Source organism: Pleurodeles waltl, chromosome 9 (assembly GCF_031143425.1).
Source record: "Pleurodeles waltl isolate 20211129_DDA chromosome 9, aPleWal1.hap1.20221129, whole genome shotgun sequence".
Lineage (NCBI taxonomy): Eukaryota > Metazoa > Chordata > Amphibia > Caudata > Salamandridae > Pleurodeles > Pleurodeles waltl.
This window is the reverse complement of record NC_090448.1, coordinates 1189802968-1189827375: the sequence shown is the minus strand read 5'-3', so window position 1 is coordinate 1189827375 and position 24408 is coordinate 1189802968. Positions and strand designations below refer to the sequence as shown.

Genomic DNA, 24408 nt, shown 5'->3' with positions numbered 1-24408 from the left:
CAGCTGCAACTTCCAGTTCAGGAGATATCAGCCAGTCAGTGAAGTGACTCTCACTGGCTTGCTGGTTCTTGCTTGGTTGTAGAGTGGTACCTCCTCTCTGGACGGAGATCTCGGGCTATTGGCAAAGTCTGGAGGTTCTCAGGGTTTGTCAAGGTCAGTCCAGTGATCAGCTCCTCCGCAGCGGCGATTGTCAGGTCCCAGATGCAGCAGGCAGGGTTTGGCGTATGTTCTTGTGCAGCAGGTCCACAGCCCTCGGGCTTTGGTTCTTCTTGGTGTGGTCTTCTCTTCTTCCTTTCCACTCTGAAATCTAAGTCTAGGGTTACCAACTAAATACTGAATTTAGTGGGCACTTCCAATGGGACACTTACCTTTGGCTGGCTACACCAACTATAGTGACCAGGGTCACTGCCCTAAACCTAATTGGCTACTTTCTCTCCATGTAAGGTGGAGGAAAATGAAAAAGAGGGTTCATCTCGTAGGCAACACCTTAGGGGTGGTTCATGCTAGGTGAGGCCCCTCCTCTTACCCTTTGTGTGGTTTCCTGCCTTTGCTCCCCCCAACAGTGGGGGATTGCAAAGGGGGTAACATCTGCTACTAGCAGCAGGCTTGGGGTCAAATTTCAAGGGTGCTAAGCCCTTTTAAGCTCATCGCCAGGACAGTGCACATTCCTGAGGGAGGGGGTGTTAGCTCCCCACCCAGGAAGAGCATTGTCTTACAAACCAGAGAGGCAGGGCTCTCCCCCATGGTTTGTATATTGGTTGTCTGGAGGTGGCAGCTGGATAGGACCAGTCAGCAACCACGTCAGGATAGTTAGCCTTTGCAGGGGGCACGTCTAAGATGCCCCTAGGGTACAATTAGCGATAAATCCAAGACTGGCACCAGTTTGGATTTATCATTCTGAGTTGTTTGATATGAAACAACCCAGGGTTCAGAGTGGCCATCATGTAGCTGGGAAACTCGTATTGACCAGTGTCCAGCACATGTATTAAAATGGCTGCTCTGTTCACTCTCTATGTCCCAGATTTGGCAAGGACACAGTGGAGCATATTGCTCATGCATCTATGCCCTTGCCTATAAAATGGAGCACCTTGCCTTAGGGCTATTAGTCCTGCCAGAGGGGTGTCTTACCCATTGTAAATGCAGTGGCCAGGCACACATGTAGTGTGCCATGTTGAGTTTGTGTTTTAGGTTTGCACCAGAAAACTCAGCCTGCAATGGCAGTGCTGGGTGCATCTGGATGCGTGGCCCTAGAGGGTCGCACAATCAGTGCTGCTGGCCTCAGGGGCCTACCCATAGTACCCCATGCCCGGCGTACATAGGTACCCACTTACTAGGAACTTATAGTGGTAGTTAAAGGTGTGTCCAATTGTGCCAATGCATCACAACAGATTTATGGAAAGCGCTCTAGCACAGGGAACCTGGTTAGCAGGGGCCCTGGGCACTACAATTTCTAGGACACATTAACATCAGGCAAGAAGTGGGGGTATAACCCTGCCAAAAAGAGGCCCTCTCTCACATAATGCTTGGTCCCTCCTGAGGCCTCGCTGCTTCCTGTGCCCGTGCTCAGTCCCTCCTGAGGCCTCGCTGCTTCCTGTGCCCGTGCTCAGTCCCTCCTGAGGCCTGCAAGCGGACGTGGGATCTGCCCGAGGGCGACCCTGCATGTCCAGTGGCTTGGCGCAGACTACTCGCCCCCCAGCCCTGGGGTCCCTTCTGAATCACCCATGCTGGCCCCCACCATGCCAAGCCTCGGGTTCCCACCTCAACATCATGTCCAAATGAAGCAGTTGAGGTGGTCTCTTGAACGCCATGTGTGTCCATAGGGGACCACTGCCGGAGGCTGGCCCTCTACGTAGTGTGCAAAGCTAGGCACATTGTACAGGGGGTCCAGGCAACCACATGTTGGTTTCCAGAAGTAAAATCAGATACTTAATGCTCCAATTTTTAAGGCAGCTGGTCGAGCAGGTAGGCTAATCCAGGAGATGTGCTAAGCATTTGTTGTACTCACAAATCCAATCATGCACCACACACACTCAATGAATAACTCAAGACCAGAATTTATAAAAAGACCAAGATGGTCAAGATACGTTAAGTACTTTTTGAATTAGGATTTTTCAAAGTTTTAATAAAGTTAGTCTTTCTGTGCGTAATTACGCACCATAGGAATCAATGGAAGGCCACATATAAAAATGTATATAAAATCACACAGGTGAGTTACCAGTCTCTTCTTTTGCAGGATGGTCGATGAGGGTGGTGGGCACCCTGTGCCAGCTGAAGCGTCTTGGGTGCCTCCCGGTTCAGGTGGGAGCAGAGCTAGAACGTCTTTTGGCACAGGCACAGGGTCACTAGGAGGGGCCACCTGGAAAGGGAGCTGGTTTGTAGAATTAAAGGTGGTGCTTCAGGGTCCCCTTGGGCTGTTGAGGTTGCAAGGGGTTAGGAACCCATGGCGCACAGCTGGTTCTGTGATGCAGGACTCAGGAAGGCCAGATGCAGAGCGAGTGGATGATCCAGGAGCTGTGCGCAATGGAGCCCTCTGGAGCTGGAGGTGAGTCCGGTGGGTCTGTAGTGGGTCTGGTGGCTTAGTGGACTAATGTGTCCACTGTAGGAGCCTGTGTTTGACCTCATGGTCACAGGTTCAAACCCCAGTGGGTCCACTTAGCCTTTCATCCAAATTCTGTGGTCGATAAAATGAGTACCATTTAGTTGGGTAACAATAAACATCTGTTATTCAGCGCCAAGATGCCTACGGGTGAACATGCGCTTTACAAATACACATATTATGTTATGTTTGAGGGCTACTTACAGGACAACGGGGGTATCCTGGTGGGAGGTCCAGGGTGTTCCTGAAGTCCCTCGATTGGGGCTTCCTCCTGATCCTTTTTCAGCTCCAAGGGAGCTGGTTTTCTGGTTGTCCAATGTCAGCTGACCAGTACCCAGGGTAGTGGCACAACTCTCATACTGGAGGGTGCAGTACCACTAAACTTGGCGCACTTGTAGTTCACATCTGTGCTATTATTAGTGTTTCGTTGGGTCTGGCTGTGACTTCCAGTTGTGGAGATATCGGCCAGTCAATGAAGTGACCCTCACTGGCTTATTGGTCTTTATTGGTTTGTAGAGTGGTGCCTCACTCAGGAGGGAGATCCAGGGTAATTTGTGAAGTCTGGAGGTCCCCTGGGTTCCTTGGTGTCTGTCCAGTGTCCAGCTCCTCCTCAGCGGCGATGTTCGGGTCCTGGGTGCAGCCGACAGGGTTTGGTGCCTTTTCTTGTGCAGCAGGTCCACAGTTCTCTTGCTTCAGATCTACTTTGGTGCTGGTCTTCTTTGTCCTTTCAAATCAGATTTCTTGGTTTAGGGGAGCCCACTAAATACTGAATTTAGTGGGCGTTTTAGGGGGAACCTGGTAGTGTCCAATGGGACACTTACCCTTGGGGGGCTACACCCACTACAGTGACCACTTCCTGTGGGAAGAGTCACTACCCTAAACCTCATTGGATATTTTCCTTCCATCCAACATGGAGGAAAATGAAATGGAGGGTTCACTTCACCTGCAAGGCCCCAGGGGTGGTGCATGCTCAGTGAGACCACTCCTAATACCCTTTGTGAGTTTCCTGCCTTTGCTCCCGCCAAATGTGGGGGTTGACAAAGGGGGGAGCCCTCTGCTGCTAGCAGCAGGCCTGAAGACTCGAGTTTCAGGGGCTGTTACCCTTTGAAGCTCACCGCCAGGGTGTTGCACATTCCTGAGGGAGGGGGTGTCAGCTCCACCACCCAGGAAGGGCATTGTCTTACAAACCAAAGAGACAGGGCCCTCCCCCAAGGTTTGTAGATTGGGTGTTTGGACGTGGCCGGCTGGATGGAACCAGTCAACAACCATGCCAGGGTATTTAGCTTTTGCAGGGGGCCACCCCTGAGGTGACCCCTGGGTACATTTTATAATAAATCCAGTGCTGGTACCAGTTTGGATTTATCATTGTGAGTTGTTGTAGGAAAGTACCATCTTGCCTGGCATGTTACCCCCATATTTCACTGTATATATGTTGTTTTAGTCTATGTGTCACTGGGACCCTGCCAGGCAGGGCCCCAGTGCTCATACGTGTGCCCTGTATGTGTTACCTGTGTGATGACTAACTGTCTCACTGAGGCTCTGCTAACCAGAACCTCAGTGGTTATGCTCTCTCTGCTTTCTAAATTGTCACTAACAGGCTAGTGACCAAATTTACCATTCACATTGGCATACTGGAACACCCTTATAAGTCCCTAGTATATGGTACTGAGGTACCCAGGGTATTGGGGTTCCAGGAGATCCCTATGGGCTGCAGCATTTCTTTTGCCACCCATAGGGAGCTCTGACAATTCTTACACAGGCCTGCCACTGCAGCCTGAGTGAAATAACGTCCACGTTATTTCACAGCCATTTACCACTGCACTTAAGTAACTTATAAGTCACCTATATGTCTAACCTTTACCTAGTAAAGGTCGGGTGCTAAGTTACTTAGTGTGTGGGCACCCTGGCACTAGCCAAGGTGCCCCCACATTGTTCAGGGCCAATTCCCCGGACTTTGTGAGTGCGGGGACACCATTACACACGTGCACTACATATAGGTCACTACCTATGTGTAGCTTCACAATGGTAACTCCGAATATGGCCATGTAACATGTCTAAGATCATGGAATTGCCCCACCAATGCCATCCTGGTATTGGGGAGACAATCCCATGATTCCCCGGGTCTCTAGCACAAACCCGGGTACTGCCAAACTGCCTTTTCAGGGGTTTCACTGCAGCTGCTGCCAACCCCTCAGACAGGCTTCTGCCCTCCTGGGGTCCAGCCAGGCTTGGCCCAGGAAGGCAGAACAAAGGACTTCCTCAGAGAGAGGGTGTTACACCCTCTCCCTTTGGAAAAAGGTGTTAAGGCAGGGGAGGAGTAGCCTCCCCCAGCCTCTGGAAATGCTTTCATGGGCACAGATGGTGCCCATTTCTGCATAAGCCAGTCTACACCGGTTCAGGGACCCCTCAGCCCTGCTCTGGCACGAAACTGGACAAAGGAAAGGGGAGTGACCACTCCCCTGACCTGCACCTCCCCTGGGAGGTGCCCAGAGCTCCTCCAGTGTACTCCAGACCTCTGCCATCTTGGAAACAGAGGTGCTGCTGGCACACTGGACTGCTCTGAGTGGCCAGGGCCAGCAGGTGACGCCAGAGACTCCTTCTGATAGGCTCCTTCAGGTGTTGCTAGCCTATCCTCTCTCCTAAGTAGCCAAACCCTCTTTTCTGGCTATTTAGGGTCTCTGCTTTGGGGAATTCCTTAGATAACGAATGCAAGAGCTCATCAGAGTTCCTCTGCATCTCTCTCTTCACCTTCTGCCAAGGAATCCACTGCTGACCGCGCTGGAAGCCTGCAAAACTGCAACAAAGTAGCAAAGCCGACTACTGCGACCTTGTAACGCTGATCCTGCCGCCTTCTCGACTGTTTTCCTGGTGGTGCATGCTGTGGGGGTAGTCTGCCTCCTCTCTGCACTAGAAGCTCCGAAGAAATCTCCCGTGGGTCGACGGAATCTTCCCCCTGCAACCGCAGGCACCAAAGAACTGCATCACCGGTCCTCTGGGTCTCCTCTCAGCACGACGAGCGAGGTCCCTTGAACTCAGCAACTCTGTCCAAGTAACTCCCACAGTCCAGTGACTCTTCAGTCCAAGTTTGGTGGAGGTAAGTCCTTGCCTCCCCACGCCAGACTGCATTGCTGAGAACCGCGTCCTTTGCAGCTACTCCAGCTCCTGTGCACTCACCGAGGATTTCCTTTGTGCACAGCCAAGCCTGGGTCCCTGGCACTCTAACCTGCATTGCACGACCTCCTGAGTTGTCCTCCGGCGGCGTGGGACTCTCTTGTGCAACTTCGGGTGAGCACCGATTCACTCCACTTCGTAGTGCCTGTTCTGGCACTTCTGCGGGTGCTGCTTGCTTCTGAGTGGGCTCCTTCTCTTGCTGGGCGACCCCTCTGTCTCCCCACGCAGTTGGCGACATCCTGGTCCCTCCTGGGCCACAGCAGCATCCAAAAACCCTAACCACGACCCTTGCAGCTAGCAAGGCTTGTTTGCGGTCTTTCTGCGGGAAAACACTTCTGCACGACTCTTCACGACAGGGGACATCCATCCTCCAAAGGGGAAGTTTCTAGCCCTTGTCGTTCATGCACAATCCTCAGCTTCTACCATCCGGTGGCAGCTTCTTTGCATCCACAGCTGGCATTTCCTGGGCATCTGCCCACTCCCGACTTAATCGTGACTTTTGGACTTGGTCCCCTTGTTCCACAGGTACCCTCGTCTGGAAATCCATTGTTGTTGTATTGCTGGTGTTGGTCTTTCCTGCAGAATTCCCCTATCACGACTTCTGTGCTCTTTGGGGAACTTAGGTGCACTTGGCACCCACTTTTCAGGGTCTTGGGGGGGGACTATTTTTCTAACCCTCACTGTTTTCTTAGTCCCAGCGACCCTCTACAAGGTCACATAGGTTTGGGGTCCATTCGTGGTTCGCATTCCACTTCTAGAGTATATGGTTTGTGTTGCCCCTATCCCTATGTGTCCCCATTGCATCCTATTGTGACTATACATTGTTTGCACTGTTTTCTATTGCTATTACTGCATATTTTGGTATTGTGTACATATATTTTGTGTATATTTGCTATCCTCATACTGTGGGTACTCACTGAGATACTTTTGGCATATTGTCATAAAAATAAAGTACCTTTATTTTTAGTATATCTGTGTGTTGTGTTTCCTTATGATATTGTGCATATGACACTAGTGGTACTGTAGGAGCTTCACTCGTCTCCTAGTTCAGCCTAAACTGCTCTGCTAAGCTACCTTTTCTATCAGCCTAAGCTGCTAGACACCGCTCTACACTAATAAGGGATACCTGGGCCTGGTGCAAGGTGTAAGTACCCCTTGGTACTCACTACAAGCCAGTCCAGCCTCCTACAGTTGTTTGATACCAAAAATCCTAGGGTTCAGAGTAGCCATTGTGTAGCTGTGAAACCCATACTGACCAGTGTCCAACACATGCATTTAAAATGGCTGCTCTGTTCACTCACTATGTCCCAGGTTTGGCAAGGACACGGCGGGGGCATATGGCTCATGCAATTATGCCCTCACATATGGTATGGTGCACCCTGCCTTAGGGCTGGAAGGCCTGCCAGAGGGGTGTCTTACCTAAAGTAAATGCAGTGTATGGTGGACAGGGCACACAGGCAGTGTGCCAAGTCCAGTTTGTGTGTTAGGTTTGCACCAGAACACTATGGGGATCATTATGACCCCGGCGGTAATATGGAGGAAAGTACTGCCAACAGGCTGGCGGTACTTTCCTTCATATTATGACATTGGCAGTTTGGCTGAAGCCAAACCGCCAATGTACCATACTGACTGCCACGGCGGTAACGGCCGTCGGGCTGGAGACATCAATCTCCAGCCCGGCTGCTGTCACTGCCCGCCTGCGGAATTATGACCCCGCCTACTGCCATGGTTTTCATTGCTTCCTTACCACCACGAAAACCATGGCAGTAGGCACTATCAGAGACAGGGAATCCCTTCCCTGTCACTGATAGGGGTCTCCCTCACCTCCCTCCCCCTCCACAGGTTCCCTTCTTCCTCTCCAGACCCCCCTTCATACACGCCCCTCCCTTTACACATGCACACACCCATTCCCACATTCTTCCACGCATGCATACATCCATTCACACACACATCCACACACACTTACATACCTACACACAGACACATTCACACTACTCAACATACACGCACTCACACCCCCAAACATGCACACACATACAACACGCAACACACACCCACATACACACACACAGAAATACACACCCACGCAACACCCCCCTCCCCTGTCCAAGCATCCACTTACCCGTGTCCAGGGGGTCGTCTGGCAGGAGACGGGACGGGGCGCTGCTGCCAACTGCAGCGTCCGCCAGCAGAACACCGCCAGGCCATATTAATTCACAAAATACGGCTGGCGGCGGTCTAGTGGCGTGGCGCAGCTGCTGGCAGCAGTGCCACCTTACCGCCATCCACCGGCATGGCCACAGGCGGGTTTCCGCCATCCTTCTGGCGGAAATCCGGCTGTGGTCATAATTTGGCAGACGGCTGGTAGCGCGACGATTGTCTTTTGGTGGCTGTCACCACGGCGGTAGGTGTTTTTTACCGCTGGGGTCATAATGACTCCCTATGTCTGCCATTGCAGTGCTGGGTGCATCTGGATGCAAGGCCCTAGAGGGTGGCACAGTCAGTGCTGCTGCCCTCAGGAGCGTACTCCTTGTACCCCATGCCCCAGGCACCTAGGTACCTTTTACTAGGGACTTATAGTGGTAGCTAAAGGTGTATCCAGTTACCTCTATAATGTTTTTGGGAACGAACACTGGCACTGGGAACCTGGTTAGCAGAATCCCAGTGCACTCCAGTCCAAGTTGCATTCAGAAGCCAGACAAAAAGTGTGGGTGGGTGGGGGGTACTGCAACAAGGTGCCAGTTTCCCACAACCACATTACATGTTTTACACATGGGGGGTTAGAGAGGCAAGCATGTGCCAAGAGGATATATGAACAACAAATCCTTCTGTGTGTAAGACAACACTTGTAGCTTACTTTGAAACTGAGTTTTGATAAACATGCAATAGCTACAACTTCTTCCATGAATCACTGCAGTTTGGGTTAGTTTGTGATCCAACCATCCCTGGAAACCGCCTGTCCACACCCCGGTTTGTGCCTGAAATACAATGTCAGTTTCTTTTGCAGACTCGGCCTTCTTCTTGGATGAAAAGGATCTGGGTTTGCCCTCAATCCCTGTGACTCCGATTGGCTACGACAACGCAGTAAAATACTTGAGGTAGGTTACGGTCCATGGGGTGTCACTGTCCCACGAGTCATGCCTCACATGTTAAATGTTTCAGTGTTCATTTAATCATTCACCGTCCAGGAGTGCATCCGGCAGCATTCTGATGTTATGATTGCATGGATGAAGAGTGCTGGGCACAGGGCGGGTTCACAGCATGTGCATGGGCACGGGGCGGGGCTGTGGCCTCCATCCGGGCAAGGCCCTGGACCGGTGAGCCTGGGGGCCACCAGCCGGGGTGGGACGGGCTCTCAGTGAGAGGAGCTCAATCTCAGGGGCGTAGGAGACACTAAATTTCTGGGGGGGACAGGGACAACCTTGAGGTGGGCCCCCTGCACAAAGTTTGCACCCAGAAGGGTTGCCGTGGTGGGGGGAGATGGGGAAGACGGTCGCTTCCACTCGAGTCCTGTGTGGCCTGCAATTCCCTGTCTGCTGGGCCCTTTGCTGCCTGTTAGGCAGCGACAGGCTCTGTGAAGTCCTAAGAGGCCTGTACTGCCTGCTGGGCGCAGTGCTTGCTGCCGATTCCTGTGCTGCCTGCCATGCACTGTGCTGCCTGTTGGGAGCTTTCTTTCTAGTCAGGCTGTGTCAGTCTCTGGGCCTCCGCCTGCCTGTGAAGGCCAGTAAGGCCTATGATTGCTGCTAGGTCCTTGTCTGACTGTCAAGTGGCAGTCTCTGTGTTGCCGTGTTCCTGTGAACCTCTGTGCTGTCTGACAGGGCCGGCCTTAGTGCTGGTGGCGCACTGTGCGACATTGTTTGTTTTGCTCCCCAGTGACCACCTCTGCCACGGATTCTCTCACTACTATCCATCACCACTCTCTCACAGATGCAGTTCATTAGTTTTATAGCACCACTCATACCGGGAAATATTCCTTACAACGCAATCAACGCAATGCAATGCATTGACCATGCTGCCATTGCCACAAATATGGGGCTAGCATGGATGCCTTTACCACACATGTCTTTACCACGCATATGCGTGGTTACAGCATAGAGAGCAGTCTAGCTGTCCGGGTGGAACAGGAAGAAGCAGAGGAGAGAGAGGTAAGTAGGGCTGTGGCCGAGTTTAGGGTGGGAGGTCGGGTTCATTTTTAGGACAGGGTAGGGTTGGGGTTGTTTTTGGGACATGGTGGGGTAGGTTTTAGGGTTCTGGGGGGCAGGGGCATTAAGGTAGTTTTTAGAGCAGCTCAGGGTGGGTTTTAGGGTTCAGAGTGGGGGGGTGGGTAGTTTTTAGGACAGGGCAGGGTTACTTTTAGGGCGGGGGGGGGTTAGGGCTCAGGGCAGGGGCAGTTTTAAGTGCTTGGAGGGGTGGAGTATGGTATCAGGTTTAAGGGGGCAGGGTAGGGAGAATTTACCACGCATGTTCCTTTACCAAATATGCTTTTACAATGAAATTCGTTGTAAAGGCATGCGTAGTAAAGACACGGTCGTTGTTGAGACCGCGATGTTAAGGCATGCGTAGTAAAGACGCGGTCGTCGTTGAGACCGCGATGTTAAGGCATGCGTAGTAAAGACGCAGTCGTTGTTGAGACCGCGATGTTAAGGCATGCGTAGTAAAGACGCGGTCGTCGTTGAGACCGCGATGTTAAGGCATGCGTAGTAAAGACGCGGTCGTTGTTGAGACCGCGATGTTAAGGCATGCGTAGTAAAGACACGGTCGTCGTTGAGACCGCGATGTTAAGGCATGCACGATCTACGCATGTGTTGTTCCATCATTCATCCCTCACACCAGTCTAGGGTGTCAGAGCACTTTACATCACACAGACATTACGCAGAGACAATCATCATATATGTGTAAATCAGTGCATATGAAATGTTACATAAGACAGAGGACTACAAGGTGTAGGTGTCACAGGTCATCCATACTGGTAGCAGGTATAGTTTCAGAGTGCGTTATCTGGAGAAGCGCAAACTCAGAATTTAAAACATAACACCATGGTTGGGGGCTTTCTTTAATAATAAGAACTGATTTGCCCTCAAATCAACTTGTTTTGCAACATTAAGTTAATGAAAAAGTGGGGGCAAATCATGACGCTCTAATCTATACCTTGATGTTTGCATGCAGCTCTTTGATGAGTTCATTGCTCACTGTTCTATATTCAGTTTTCATTTATAAATTGCAGGGGACAAAAAAGGAGCTCTTTGATGTCGGAAGCTGGCCTGGTGTGTGGTGGGTACCTATGGTATTATCACCTTATACCAGGTCCAGGTATCCCCTTATTAGTGAGGTGTAGGCAGTGCCTAGAAGCCAGGCTCTCTAGAGGTAGCTGTGGATGAGCAGCCAAGACTTACCTAGGAGACATGCAAAGCTCATGCAATACCACTGTAGTCACACAGCACTTACACACATGAAAGAAACATGTGTTATGAAAATAAAGGTTCCTTATTACAGTAACACAAACACGAAAACACTAGATAGGCAATACTCCCAATAGGATGTAAGTAACACACTGTTATATGTACAGCAGCAATCAGAAGTTGGCATAAAAAGCAATAGAAAACAGTGAAAAGCAATAGGCAATACTGAAGGCCTAGAGGGGACCAGACCATATACTAAGAAAGTGAAATGCGAAAGCTGGGTCCCCACCCAAGGAAGTGGAATTGGTAGAGGGGAGCTGGAGGAACTAGGAAACCCCAAAGGTAAGTACCAGAGTGCCCCCCAGCGACCAGGAGAAAAGAGGTAAGTTACAGTTTTTTCCCTGACCCACCAAAAGGACTTCAGAGAAGGATATTGCAAAACGCAGACAAGACTGCAAGAAACTAGAGGTGAATCCTGGAAGAGTAAGACCTGGAAAAGAAGGGCACCAAGTCCAGTTTACGTAGGATGGTCCGGTCGTGGCAGGAGCCACTACCCACCCATCTGTGGATGCAGGAGTTGGTCGACGGGGAGACGAAGATGGTCAGCAATGCAGCACTGGAGCAGATGAAGAGTTCCTAGGTGATGCAGTCGACGTCCCACGCCAGATGAAGAATTGCAGTGAGTCTGTGGTGTGGAAAACCCACCAACAAGCCTTGGCAAAAGCAAATGTCGCAGTAGGAGAAAAGTGGAGCTACCGGGGACCAGCAAGGTCCAGGGGGACTCAACCCATGGAGGGGAGTCTCAGGTGACCATCAGCAAGGCAGAGAGTCTGGTGGAGGAGAGACAGCCCCCACAGAAGACCTACAGGCAAGGAGCCCAGGAGCTGTAGAGAGGCCCACTGCACACCTGAAGAGAGGTCCCACTTCACAGGCGAAGCACATTGAGGGCTGTGCTTCACAGAGAAGAGTGCCGGGGTTAGCTGCAAGAGATGCGGTGCATGGGGGTACTGTCCTGCATGGGAAGGCAAGGACCTACCTACTCCAAAGTTGGGCAGCTGGTAGAGAGGACCAAGGAGACCACTCCAGACTACCACCCCTGATGCAGGATCCACGCAGCTCAGGAGGAGAGGAGAGGAGATCCACGCAGCCAGTTTTTGTTGCAGTTGGTGCCTGCGGATGCAGGTAAGTGACTCCTTCACTTCAAGGAATTTTCCTTCTTTCTTCTCATGCAGACTGAAGACTTGCTGCCCTCAGAGGAAGCACAGCTGGGCAAATGTTGCAGTTGCTGGAAGGAGTCGGAGAAACAATGTTGCGTGGCAAAGTCGTCGCTGGAGCTGCAGATTGTAGGTTCCTGTGAAGTCCAGTTGCTGTTCCAGTGGCCAGAAGTCAAAGTAAACGTTGCAGAGGAGTCCTGCTGGAATCTTGCACGTCAAATCGGAGGACCCACCCAAGAGGGAAACCCAAAATAACCCAGAAAGGGGGATTGGTCATCTAGCCGGGTGACCACCTAGGAGGGGGCTGTGATGTCACCTCCCTGACCTGGCCACTCAGATTCTCACAGAGGCCTCTGCCAACCTTAGATTCAAGATGGAAGAATCAAGTGGCCACCTGGAGGAGCTCTGGGCACCACCCCTGGGGTGGTGATGGACAGGGGAGTGGTTACGCCATTTCCATTGTCCAGTTTCACGCCAGAGTAGGGGCTGAGATCCCTGAACTGGTACAGACTGGTTTATGCAAGGAGGGCACCAAATGTGCCCTTCAGAGCATACTAGTAGCTTGGCGAGGCTACCCCTCCCAAGCCTTGTAACGGAGAGGGTGTTGCCCCCCTCTTCCAAAGGAAATCCTTTGTTCTGCCTTCCTGGGCATGAGCTGCTCAAGCAGCAGAAGGAGGGCAGAAATCTGTCTGAGGGGTGGCAGCAGCGTGAGCTGTTCGGAAGACCCCATAAAGCTGGTAGGAGCAATGCTGGGGATCCTCTAAGGAGCCCCCAAAGTGCATGGAATCATACAATCAATACTGACAATAGTATTGGGGTATGATTCTGACATGTTTGTTACCAAACATGCCCAGGTTCGGAGTTACCATTATGTAGCTGGACATAGGTAGTGACCAATGTCCAGTACAAGCGTAAAATGGCGTCCCCGCACTCACGAGGTCCAGGAAAATGGAGCTGGAGTTCGTGGGGGCACCTCTGCTCCTGCAGAGGTGCCCTCACACACAGGTACTTGCACCCTGCCCTCTGGGCTAGGAGGGCCTACAATATGGGTGACTTACAGTGACCTGGTGCAGTGGCCTGAAGTGAGAGGGTGCATGCACATTTTCACGCAGGCTGCAATGGCAGGCCTGCAGACACAGTTTACATGGGCTCCTATGGGTGGCATAATACATAATAAATGCTGCAGCCCATGGGAACCCCTGATCCCCCAATGCCCTGGGTACCTGGGTACCATATACTAGAGACTTATAAGGGGCACCCGTATGCCAAGTGGGGGGTGTGTGTGGTCCAAGCAACCAAATTTAATGGGAGAGAGCACTGGGGTCCTGGTTAGCAGGATCCCAGTGAACACAGTCAAAACATACTGACAACAGGCAAAAAGTGGGGTAACCATGCCAAAAAGAGGGTACTTTTCTGCATCTGACAAAAGCAGAAACCCACTGACCTATTCACATTATATACACTTTGTGATCTGCATGTAGACAGGCTTTGTAGCAGGCATAGTAACCCTGTACGTTATGATGAGTCAAAACTTCCACTAGACAAAACTTCAGTCTCTCTCCAGAATGACCATTAATCACCGGAATTATGTTAAGATTTTTATTGTTGCCTGAAAAGTGTTGGTGGCAAGGAACATCCAGCAGGTGCTTTTAAAGTCACAATATACTTGCAAACATAGCACCCCCATCCTAAGTCAGCACCCAGTGCGGCAGCACCGGTTGCATTGCCCTAGCTGCCTTACCTTGCCCTGTCCATCTCTTAGGCCATCTGGTTCTTCCTGGGACCCGTGCTGTGTGATGGTCTCTCTGCCGTCTATCCAGCAGTGCCAGGCTCTGTACCACCATAGCCTGTGAAGTCCTGTAAAGCCTGTGAGCTGCCACAGTGCTGGCTTTGCATCCACAGGCCATTGGCAGGAAATGAGATTTACAGACAGCCCTTGCCCTTCAGAGCGGGCTTTCACAAATACCAGGAAGGCTGAGGGAGAGACAGGGGACCGAACTGTTGGGGGGGGCAGGATGTCAACTTAGGGGACAATAATTAGCTCTGGGGCAGGCAAGCTGGAGACAGAGGAGAGAAGAGAGTGAGAGAGAGGTGACAGAAAGGGGGGCCCTAACAAACACTGGCGCACAGGGTGCCACCCGCGCACTAAAGCCTGCCCGGCTCATATCTCACAGTAACTCAACAACACTGTTTTTAGAAAGGGAGATACTCTGCAACACAGCACTGGATTTAAAAAGAAAGGGAGTTACTTGGCAGTACTTTATTTAATTACCCAAACCTCCTTACCTTCTCAAATCTTGCTGCTGTCTTCAGGGGTCGATCTTCAAGGGACAGGAAGGGTCGGGCTCAGGAGGGACGGGATGCAGACAGCAATCAACAAAGGGCCTCTCTTCTCCCTTTGCTCTCAGAAGTGCAGACTGCAGGCGGCTGTGGGGCAAGGTGAGAAGGAATCCCTTGTGTGCTGCAGCACAACAAAAGGGCAGAGGGCGAGTGTCCTGGAGGCAGGTCACAGGTCAAGTGCAGGGCCATATAGGTAGCGCTTTCACGCGGCGCTAATGGCCCTGCGAATTACAGGAGAAGGGAAAATTCTTCTGTCCCCTCGTGCCCCCCACCCTTGTCCCCCGTGTCCCCCCCACTCCAACATCTGGGGGGGGGGGCATATCCCCCGCGTCCCCCACACTTCCTACGCCCATGCTCAATCTCGTGCCTGGGACGGAGGAAGAGAATCTGAGCTCCTTTCTGGGACCAGGTAGGAGGGCTTCGAGCTCCGTCCTTGGAGATGGGGAGGACAAGGGCCTGTTCTACCAGCAGATGAAGCTGAACCACAGCCTTCGGGTTATAACGTGAGACCCTAAAGTGGGAAGTGACAACACGAACCATGGCAGACCCACAGGAAAGAAGTGTCAATGGAGAAGGACTGTTGCACTTTTGTGCCACAAATGATCTGGTCGTAGGAGGGGCTGCAGGAGTGCAAGCAACAGCAGATACAAGCAGGCAGAACAGTCAGAGTACTGACAGAAGCAGGCAGAGCAGTCACAGTACTGACAGAAGCAGGCAGAGCAGTCAGAGCACTGCCAGAAGCAGGCAGAGCACTGTCAGAAGCAGACAGAGCAGTCAGAGTACTGCCAGAAGCAGGCAGAGCAGTCAGAGCACTGACAGAAGCAGGCAGAGCAGTCAGAGCACTGACAGAAGCAGGCAGAGCAGTCAGAGCACTGCCAGAAGCAGACAGAGCACTGCCAGAAGCAGGCAGAGCAGTCAGAGCACTGGCAGAAGCAGACAGAGCACTGACAGAAGCAGACAGAGCAGTCAGAGTACTGCCAGAAGCAGGCAGAGCAGTCAGAGCACTACCAGAAGCTTGCAGCACTGCCAGAAGCAGGCACAGCAGTCAGAGCACTGCCAGAAGCAGGCAGAGCACTGCCAGAAGCAGGCAGAGCAGTCAGAGCACTGCCAGAAGCAGGCAGAGCACTGCCAGAAGCAGGCAGAGCAGTCAGAGCACTGCCAGAAGCAGGCAGAGCAGTCAGAGCACTGCCAGAAGCAGTCAGAGTAGTCAGAGTACTGCCAGAAGCAAGCAGAGCAGTCAGAGTACTGCCAGAAGCAGGCAGAGTACTGCCAGAAGCAGGCAGAGCAGTCAGAGCACTGCCAGAAGCAGACAGAGCACTGCCAGAAGCAGGCAGAGACCTCCAGAAGCAGGCAGCACTGCCAGAAGCAGGCAGAGCAGTCAGAGCACTGCCAGAAGCAGGCAGCACTGCCAGAAGCAGGCACAGCAGTCAGAGCACTGCCAGAAGCAGGCAGAGCAGTCAGAGCACTGCCAGAAGCAGTCAGAGCACTGCCAGAAGCAGGCAGAGCAGTCAGAGCACTGCCAGAAGCAGTCAGAGTAGTCAGAGTACTGCCAGAAGCAAGCAGAGCAGGCAGAGTACTGCCAGAAGCAGGCAGAGTACTGCCAGAAGCAGGCAGCACTGCCAGAAGCAGATAGAGCAGACAGAGCACTGCCAGAAGCAGGCAGAGTAGTCAGAGTACTGCCAGAAGCATGTAGAGTACTGCCAGAAGCAGGCAGAGACCTCCAGAAGCAGGCAGCACTGCCAGAAGCAGGCAGAGCAGTCAGAGCACTGTCAGAAGCAGTCAGAGCACTGTCAGAAGCAGACAGAGCACTGCCAGAAGCAGGCAGAGCAGTCAGAGTACTGCCAGAAGCAGACAGAGCACTGCCAGAAGCAGGCAGAGCAGTCAGAGCACTGCCAGAAGCAGGCAGAGCACTGCCAGAAGCAGACAGAGTAGTCAGAGTACTGCCAGAAGCAAGCAGAGCAGTCAGAGTACTGCCAGAAGCAGGCAGAGCAGTCAGAGTACTGCCAGAAGCAGGCAGAGCAGTCAGAGTACTGCCAGAAGCAGGCAGAGCAGTCAGAGCACTGTCAGAAGCAGTCAGAGTACTGCCAGAAGCAGGCAGAGCAGTCAGAGTACTGCCAGAAGCAGTCAAAGTACTGCCAGAAGCAGACAGAGCAGTCAGAGCACTGCCAGAAGCAGGCAGAGCACTGCCAGAAGCAGGCAGAGCAGTCACAGTACTGACAGAAGCAGACAGCACTGCCAGAAGCAGGCAGAGCAGTCAGAGTACTGCCAGAAGCAGGCAGAGCAGTCAGAGCACTGCCAGACAGAGCACTGCCAGAAGCAGACAGAGCAGTCAGAGCACTGCCAGAAGCAAGCAGAGCAGTCAGAGTACTGCCAGAAGCAAGCAGAGCAGTGCCAGAAGCAGGCAGAGTGCTGCCAGAAGCAGGCAGAGCAGTCAGAGCACTGTCAGAAGCAGGCAGAGCAGTCAGAGCACTGCCAGAAGCAGGCAGAGCACTGCCAGAAGCAGGCAGAGCAGTCAGAGCACTGCCAGAAGCAGTCAGAGTAGTCAGAGTACTGCCAGAAGCAAGCAGAGCAGGCAGAGTACTGCCAGAAGCAGGCAGAGTACTGCCAGAAGCAGGCAGCACTGCCAGAAGCAGATAGAGCAGACAGAGCACTGCCAGAAGCAGGCAGAGTAGTCAGAGTACTGCCAGAAGCATGTAGAGTACTGCCAGAAGCAGGCAGAGACCTCCAGAAGCAGGCAGCACTGCCAGAAGCAGGCAGAGCAGTCAGAGCACTGTCAGAAGCAGTCAGAGCACTGTCAGAAGCAGACAGAGCACTGCCAGAAGCAGGCAGAGCAGTCAGAGTACTGCCAGAAGCAGACAGAGCACTGCCAGAAGCAGGCAGAGCAGTCAGAGCACTGCCAGAAGCAGGCAGAGCACTGCCAGAAGCAGACAGAGTAGTCAGAGTACTGCCAGAAGCAAGCAGAGCAGTCAGAGTACTGCCAGAAGCAGGCAGAGCAGTCAGAGTACTGCCAGAAGCAGGCAGAGCAGTCAGAGTACTGCCAGAAGCAGGCAGAGCAGTCAGAGCACTGTCAGAAGCAGTCAGAGTACTGCCAGAAGCAGGCAGAGCAGTCAGAGTACTGCCAGAAGCAGTCAAAGTACTGCCAGAAGCAGACAGAGCAGTCAGAGCACTGCCAGAAGCAGGCAGAGCACTGCCAGAAGCAGGCAGAGCAGTCACAGTACTGACAGAAGCAGACAGCACTGCCAGAAGCAGGCAGAGCAGTCAGAGTACTGCCAGAAGCAGGCAGAGCAGTCAGAGCACTGCCAGAAGCAGGCAGAGCAGTCAGAGCACTGACAGAAGCAGGCAGAGCAGTCAGAGCACTGACAGAAGCAGGCAGAGCAGTCAGAGCACTGACAGAAGCAGACAGAGCACTGCCAGAAGCAGACAGAGCAGTCAGAGCACTGCCAGAAGCAAGCAGAGCAGTCAGAGTACTGCCAGAAGCAAGCAGAGCAGTGCCAGAAGCAGGCAGAGTACTGCCAGAAGCAGGCAGAGCAGTCAGAGCACTGTCAGAAGCAGATAGAGCACTGCCAGAAGCAGGCAGAGCAGTCAGAGTACTGCCAGAAGCAGGCAGAGCAGTCAGAGTACTGTCAGAAGCAGACAGAGCACTGCCAGAAGCAGGCAGAGCAGTCAGAGTACTGCCAGAAGCAGGCAGAGCAGTCAGAGTACTGCCAGAAGCAGGCAGAGCAGTCAGAGTACTGCCAGAAGCAAGCAGAGCACTGCCAGAAGCAGGCAGAGCAGTCAGAGCACTGCCAGAAGCAGGCAGAGCAGTCAGAGTGCTGCCAGAAGCAGGCAGAGCAGTCAGAGTACTGCCAGAAGCAGGCAGAGTACTGCCAGAAGCAGGCAGCACTGCCAGAAGCAGGCAGCACAGTCAGAGCACTGTCAGAAGCAGACAGAGCACTGCCATAAGCAGGCAGAGCAGTCAGAGTACTGCCAGAAGCAGACAGAGCACTGCCAGAAGCAGGCAGAGCAGTCAGAGCACTGCCATAAGCAGGCAGAGCAGTCAGAGCACTGCCAGAAGCAAGCAGAGCAGTCAGAGCACTGCCAGAAGCAGGCAGAGCAGTCAGAGCACTGCCAGAAGCAGGCAGAGCAGTCAGAGCACTGCCAGAAGCAGGCAGAGCACTGCCAGAAGCAGGCAGAGCAGTCACAGTACTGACAGAAGCAGACAGCACTGCCAGAAGCAGGCAGAGCAGTCAGAGTACTGCCAGAAGCAGGCAGAGCAGTCAGAGTACTGCCAGAAGCAGGCAGAGCAGTCAGAGCACTGCCAGAAGCAGGCAGAGCAGTCAGAGCACTGACAGAAGCAGGCAGAGCAGTCAGAGCACTGACAGAAGCAGACAGAGCACTGCCAGAAGCAGACAGAGCAGTCAGAGCACTGCCAGAAGCAAGCAGAGCAGTCAGAGTACTGCCAGAAGCAAGCAGAGCAGTGCCAGAAGCAGGCAGAGTACTGCCAGAAGCAGGCAGAGTACTGCCAGAAGCAGGCAGAGCAGTCAGAGCACTGTCAGAAGCAGATAGAGCACTGCCAGAAGCAGGCAGAGCAGTCAGAGTACTGCCAGAAGCAGGCAGAGCAGTCAGAGTACTGTCAGAAGCAGACAGAGCACTGCCAGAAGCAGGCAGAGCAGTCAGAGTACTGCCAGAAGCAGGCAGAGCAGTCAGAGTATTGCCAGAAGCAGGCAGAGCAGTCAGAGTACTGCCAGAAGCAGGCAGAGCAGTCAGAGTACTGCCAGAAGCAGGCAGAGCAGTCAGAGTACTGCCAGAAGCAAGCAGAGCACTGCCAGAAGCAGGCAGAGCAGTCAGAGCACTGCCAGAAGCAGGCAGAGCAGTCAGAGTACTGCCAGAAGCAGGCAGAGCAGTCAGAGTACTGCCAGAAGCAGGCAGAGTACTGCCAGAAGCAGGCAGCACTGCCAGAAGCAGGCAGCACAGTCAGAGCACTGTCAGAAGCAGACAGAGCACTGCCATAAGCAGGCAGAGCAGTCAGAGTACTGCCAGAAGCAGACAGAGCACTGCCAGAAGCAGGCAGAGCAGTCAGAGCACTGCCATAAGCAGGCAGAGCAGTCAGAGCACTGCCAGAAGCAAGCAGAGCAGTCAGAGCACTGCCAGAAGCAGGCAGAGCAGGCAGAGCACTGCCAGAAGCAGGCAGCACTGCCAGAAGCAGGCACAGCAGTCAGAGCACTGCCAGAAGCAGGCAGAGCAGTCAGAGCACTGCCAGAAGCAGTCAGAGTAGTCAGAGTACTGCCAGAAGCAAGCAGAGCAGGCAGAGTACTGCCAGAAGCAGGCAGAGTACTGCCAGAAGCAGGCAGCACTGCCAGAAGCAGATAGAGCAGACAGAGCACTGCCAGAAGCAGGCAGAGTAGTCAGAGTACTGCCAGAAGCATGTAGAGTACTGCCAGAAGCAGGCAGAGACCTCCAGAAGCAGGCAGCACTGCCAGAAGCAGGCAGAGCAGTCAGAGCACTGTCAGAAGCAGTCAGAGCACTGTCAGAAGCAGACAGAGCACTGCCAGAAGCAGGCAGAGCAGTCAGAGTACTGCCAGAAGCAGACAGAGCACTGCCAGAAGCAGGCAGAGCAGTCAGAGCACTGCCAGAAGCAGGCAGAGCACTGCCAGAAGCAGACAGAGTAGTCAGAGTACTGCCAGAAGCAAGCAGAGCAGTCAGAGTACTGCCAGAAGCAGGCAGAGCAGTCAGAGTACTGCCAGAAGCAGGCAGAGCAGTCAGAGCACTGTCAGAAGCAGTCAGAGTACTGCCAGAAGCAGGCAGAGCAGTCAGAGTACTGCCAGAAGCAGTCAAAGTACTGCCAGAAGCAGACAGAGCAGTCAGAGCACTGCCAGAAGCAGGCAGAGCACTGCCAGAAGCAGGCAGAGCAGTCACAGTACTGACAGAAGCAGACAGCACTGCCAGAAGCAGGCAGAGCAGTCAGAGTACTGCCAGAAGCAGGCAGAGCAGTCAGAGCACTGCCAGAAGCAGGCAGAGCAGTCAGAGCACTGACAGAAGCAGGCAGAGCAGTCAGAGCACTGACAGAAGCAGACAGAGCACTGCCAGAAGCAGACAGAGCAGTCAGAGCACTGCCAGAAGCAAGCAGAGCAGTCAGAGTACTGCCAGAAGCAAGCAGAGCAGTGCCAGAAGCAGGCAGAGTACTGCCAGAAGCAGGCAGAGCAGTCAGAGCACTGTCAGAAGCAGATAGAGCACTGCCAGAAGCAGGCAGAGCAGTCAGAGTACTGCCAGAAGCAGGCAGAGCAGTCAGAGTACTGTCAGAAGCAGACAGAGCACTGCCAGAAGCAGGCAGAGCAGTCAGAGTACTGCCAGAAGCAGGCAGAGCAGTCAGAGTATTGCCAGAAGCAGGCAGAGCAGTCAGAGTACTGCCAGAAGCAGGCAGAGCAGTCAGAGTACTGCCAGAAGCAGGCAGAGCAGTCAGAGTACTGCCAGAAGCAAGCAGAGCACTGCCAGAAGCAGGCAGAGCAGTCAGAGCACTGCCAGAAGCAGGCAGAGCAGTCAGAGTACTGCCAGAAGCAGGCAGAGCAGTCAGAGTACTGCCAGAAGCAGGCAGAGCAGTCAGAGTACTGCCAGAAGCAGGCAGAGTACTGCCAGAAGCAGGCAGCACTGCCAGAAGCAGGCAGCACAGTCAGAGCACTGTCAGAAGCAGACAGAGCACTGCCATAAGCAGGCAGAGCAGTCAGAGTACTGCCAGAAGCAGACAGAGCACTGCCAGAAGCAGGCAGAGCAGTCAGAGCACTGCCATAAGCAGGCAGAGCAGTCAGAGCACTGCCAGAAGCAAGCAGAGCAGTCAGAGCACTGCCAGAAGCAAGCAGAGCAGTCAGAGCACTGCCAGAAGCAGGCAGAGCAGTCAGAGCACTGCCAGAAGCAGGCAGAGCACTGCCAGAAGCAGGCAGAGCAGTCACAGTACTGACAGAAGCAGACAGCACTGCCAGAAGCAGGCAGAGCAGTCAGAGTACTGCCAGAAGCAGGCAGAGCAGTCAGAGTACTGCCAGAAGCAGGCAGAGCAGTCAGAGCACTGCCAGAAGCAGGCAGAGCAGTCAGAGCACTGCCAGAAGCAGGCAGAGCAGTCAGAGCACTGACAGAAGCAGACAGAGCACTGCCAGAAGCAAGCAGAGCAGTCAGAGTACTGCCAGAAGCAAGCAGAGCAGTGCCAGAAGCAGGCAGAGTACTGCCAGAAGCAGGCAGAGCAGTCAGAGCACTGTCAGAAGCAGATAGAGCACTGCCAGAAGCAGGCAGAGCAGTCAGAGTACTGCCAGAAGCAGGCAGAGCAGTCAGAGTACTGTCAGAAGCAGACAGAGCACTGCCAGAAGCAGGCAGAGCAGTCAGAGTACTGCCAGAAGCAGGCAGAGCAGTCAGAGTATTGCCAGAAGCAGGCAGAGCAGTCAGAGTACTGCCAGAAGCAGGCAGAGCAGTCAGAGTACTGCCAGAAGCAGGCAGAGCAGTCAGAGTACTGCCAGAAGCAAGCAGAGCACTGCCAGAAGCAGGCAGAGCAGTCAGAGCACTGCCAGAAGCAGGCAGAGCAGTCAGAGTACTGCCAGAAGCAGGCAGAGCAGTCAGAGTACTGCCAGAAGCAGGCAGAGTACTGCCAGAAGCAGGCAGCACTGCCAGAAGCAGGCAGCACAGTCAGAGCACTGTCAGAAGCAGACAGAGCACTGCCATAAGCAGGCAGAGCAGTCAGAGTACTGCCAGAAGCAGACAGAGCACTGCCAGAAGCAGGCAGAGCAGTCAGAGCACTGCCATAAGCAGGCAGAGCAGTCAGAGCACTGCCAGAAGCAAGCAGAGCAGTCAGAGCACTGCCAGAAGCAGGCAGAGCAGGCAGAGCACTGCCAGAAGCAGGCAGAGCAGGCAGAGCACTGCCAGAAGCAGGCAGAGCAGTCAGAGCACTGCCAGAAGCAGGCAGAGCAGTCAGAGCACTGCCAGAAGCAGGCAGAGCAGTCAGAGCACTGCCAGAAGCAGTCAGAGTACTGCCAGAAGCAGACAGAGCAGTCAGAGTACTGCCAGAAGCAGGCAGAGTACTGCCAGAAGCAGGCAGAGCAGTCAGAGTACTGCCAGAAGCAGGCAGAGTACTGCCAGAAGCAGACAGAGCAGTCAGAGTACTGCCAGAAGCATGCAGAGCAGTCAGAGTACTGCCAGAAGCAGGCAGAGCAGTCAGAGTACTGCCAGAAGCAGGCAGAGCAGTCAGAGCACTGACAGAAGCAGTCAGAGTACTGCCAGCAGCAGACAGAGCAGTCAGAGTACTGCCAGCAGCAGACATCACTGACAGAAGCAGTCAGAGTACTGCCAGCAGCAGACAGAGCAGTCAGAACACTGCCAGAAGCAGCCAGAACAGTCAGAGCACTGCCAGAAGCAGACAGCACTGCCAGAAGCAGGCAGAGCAGTCAGAGCACTGCCAGAAGCAGGCAGAGTACTGCCAGAGGCAGGCAGAGCAGTCAGAGCACTGACAGAAGCAGGCAGAGCAGTCAGAGCACTGACAGAAGCAGGCAGAGCACTGCCAGAAGCAGGCAGAGCAGTCACAGTACTGACAGAAGCAGACAGAGTACTACCAGAGGCAGGCAGAGCAGTCAGAGCACTGACAGAAGCAGGCAGAGCACTGACAGAAGCAGGCAGAGCAGTCAAAGCACTGACAGAAGCAGGCAGAGTACTGCCAGAAGCAGGCAGAGCAGTCAGAGCACTGACAGAAGCAGACAGCACTGCCAGAAGCAGGCAGAGCACTGCCAGAAGCAGACAGAGTACTACCAGAGGCAGGCAGAGCAGTCAGAGCACTGACAGAAGCAGGCAGAGCACTGCCAGAAGCAGGCAGAGCAGTCACAGTACCGACAGAAGCAGACAGAGTACTACCAGAGGCAGGCAGAGCAGTCAGAGCACTGACAGAAGCAGTCAGAGCACTGACAGAAGCAGGCAGAGCAGTCAGAGCACTGACAGAAGCAGGCAGAGTACTGACAGAAGCAGGCAGACAGGCGTAGACGGGTGACCGCGCCTGCCCAGCTGAGGGCGCCAGGTGAGAGCGGGTGAGGTCCCACATGTCATGACGATAGTCAGTGGTGACTCCCAGGAACACACAGCGCCCTCATCACGGACAAGCAGGGTAGAGAACTCGGCACAGAGGAGCAGGAAGCGCTGCTCTAGCGCCTCAAAGGAGTCTTGACAAGCGCTGTACCGACAAGCGAAGAGCACACCGAGGAAGGAGGGACGCGCCTGGATGCGAACGCCATACCACGCTTAGTTTGTTGTTGAGTAAGTGCCCGCGAGCCAAGGCTAGATAGTCTGAAATGAAGCTCAGGCCTCTTTAACTGACTTCCAGACACTCCCGGCCCCTTTACCTCACTCATGCACGTTCCTCTTTTCCCCCTTCCTGGTGATTTGCATATCTCAGCGCCGGGGCACTTACCAGGTGGAGATATGTCTTTGGTGCGTCACTGGCCCCTGCTGGCTTATGGCTCGGCCACTGAAGGGCAGCTTCAAGGCACTCGGGGGCTGTAGGGGTGTTCCTTACACTCTACAGCCTGTGCTTTGATTCGTGTTTACCATCTCTGGTGAGGCCTTGATATGACCCGATGCTTGGAGGACACTTCGGAAGACCTGCAGCTCTGCATGTGTTTGCCAACCTGCTCTTTACTCAGAAATACCGAATATTGTACCAGGCGCCTCCATCTGAAAAGGCGATTTT

At 53.5% G+C, this 24408-nt stretch overlaps 1 protein-coding gene across 2 annotated transcripts in view; it reads left to right on the top strand.

Moving 5' to 3' along the window:
• LOC138260535 (glutamate carboxypeptidase 2-like) overlaps positions 1 to 24408 on the top strand; it is a 350295-nt gene that overhangs the window by 133841 nt on the left and 192046 nt on the right. For both annotated transcript variants that reach the window (XM_069209149.1, XM_069209150.1), the window contains exon 6: positions 8775 to 8865. In XM_069209149.1, the coding sequence (XP_069065250.1) occupies positions 8775 to 8865 (91 nt within the window). The remainder of the gene's footprint in view (positions 1 to 8774; positions 8866 to 24408) is intronic.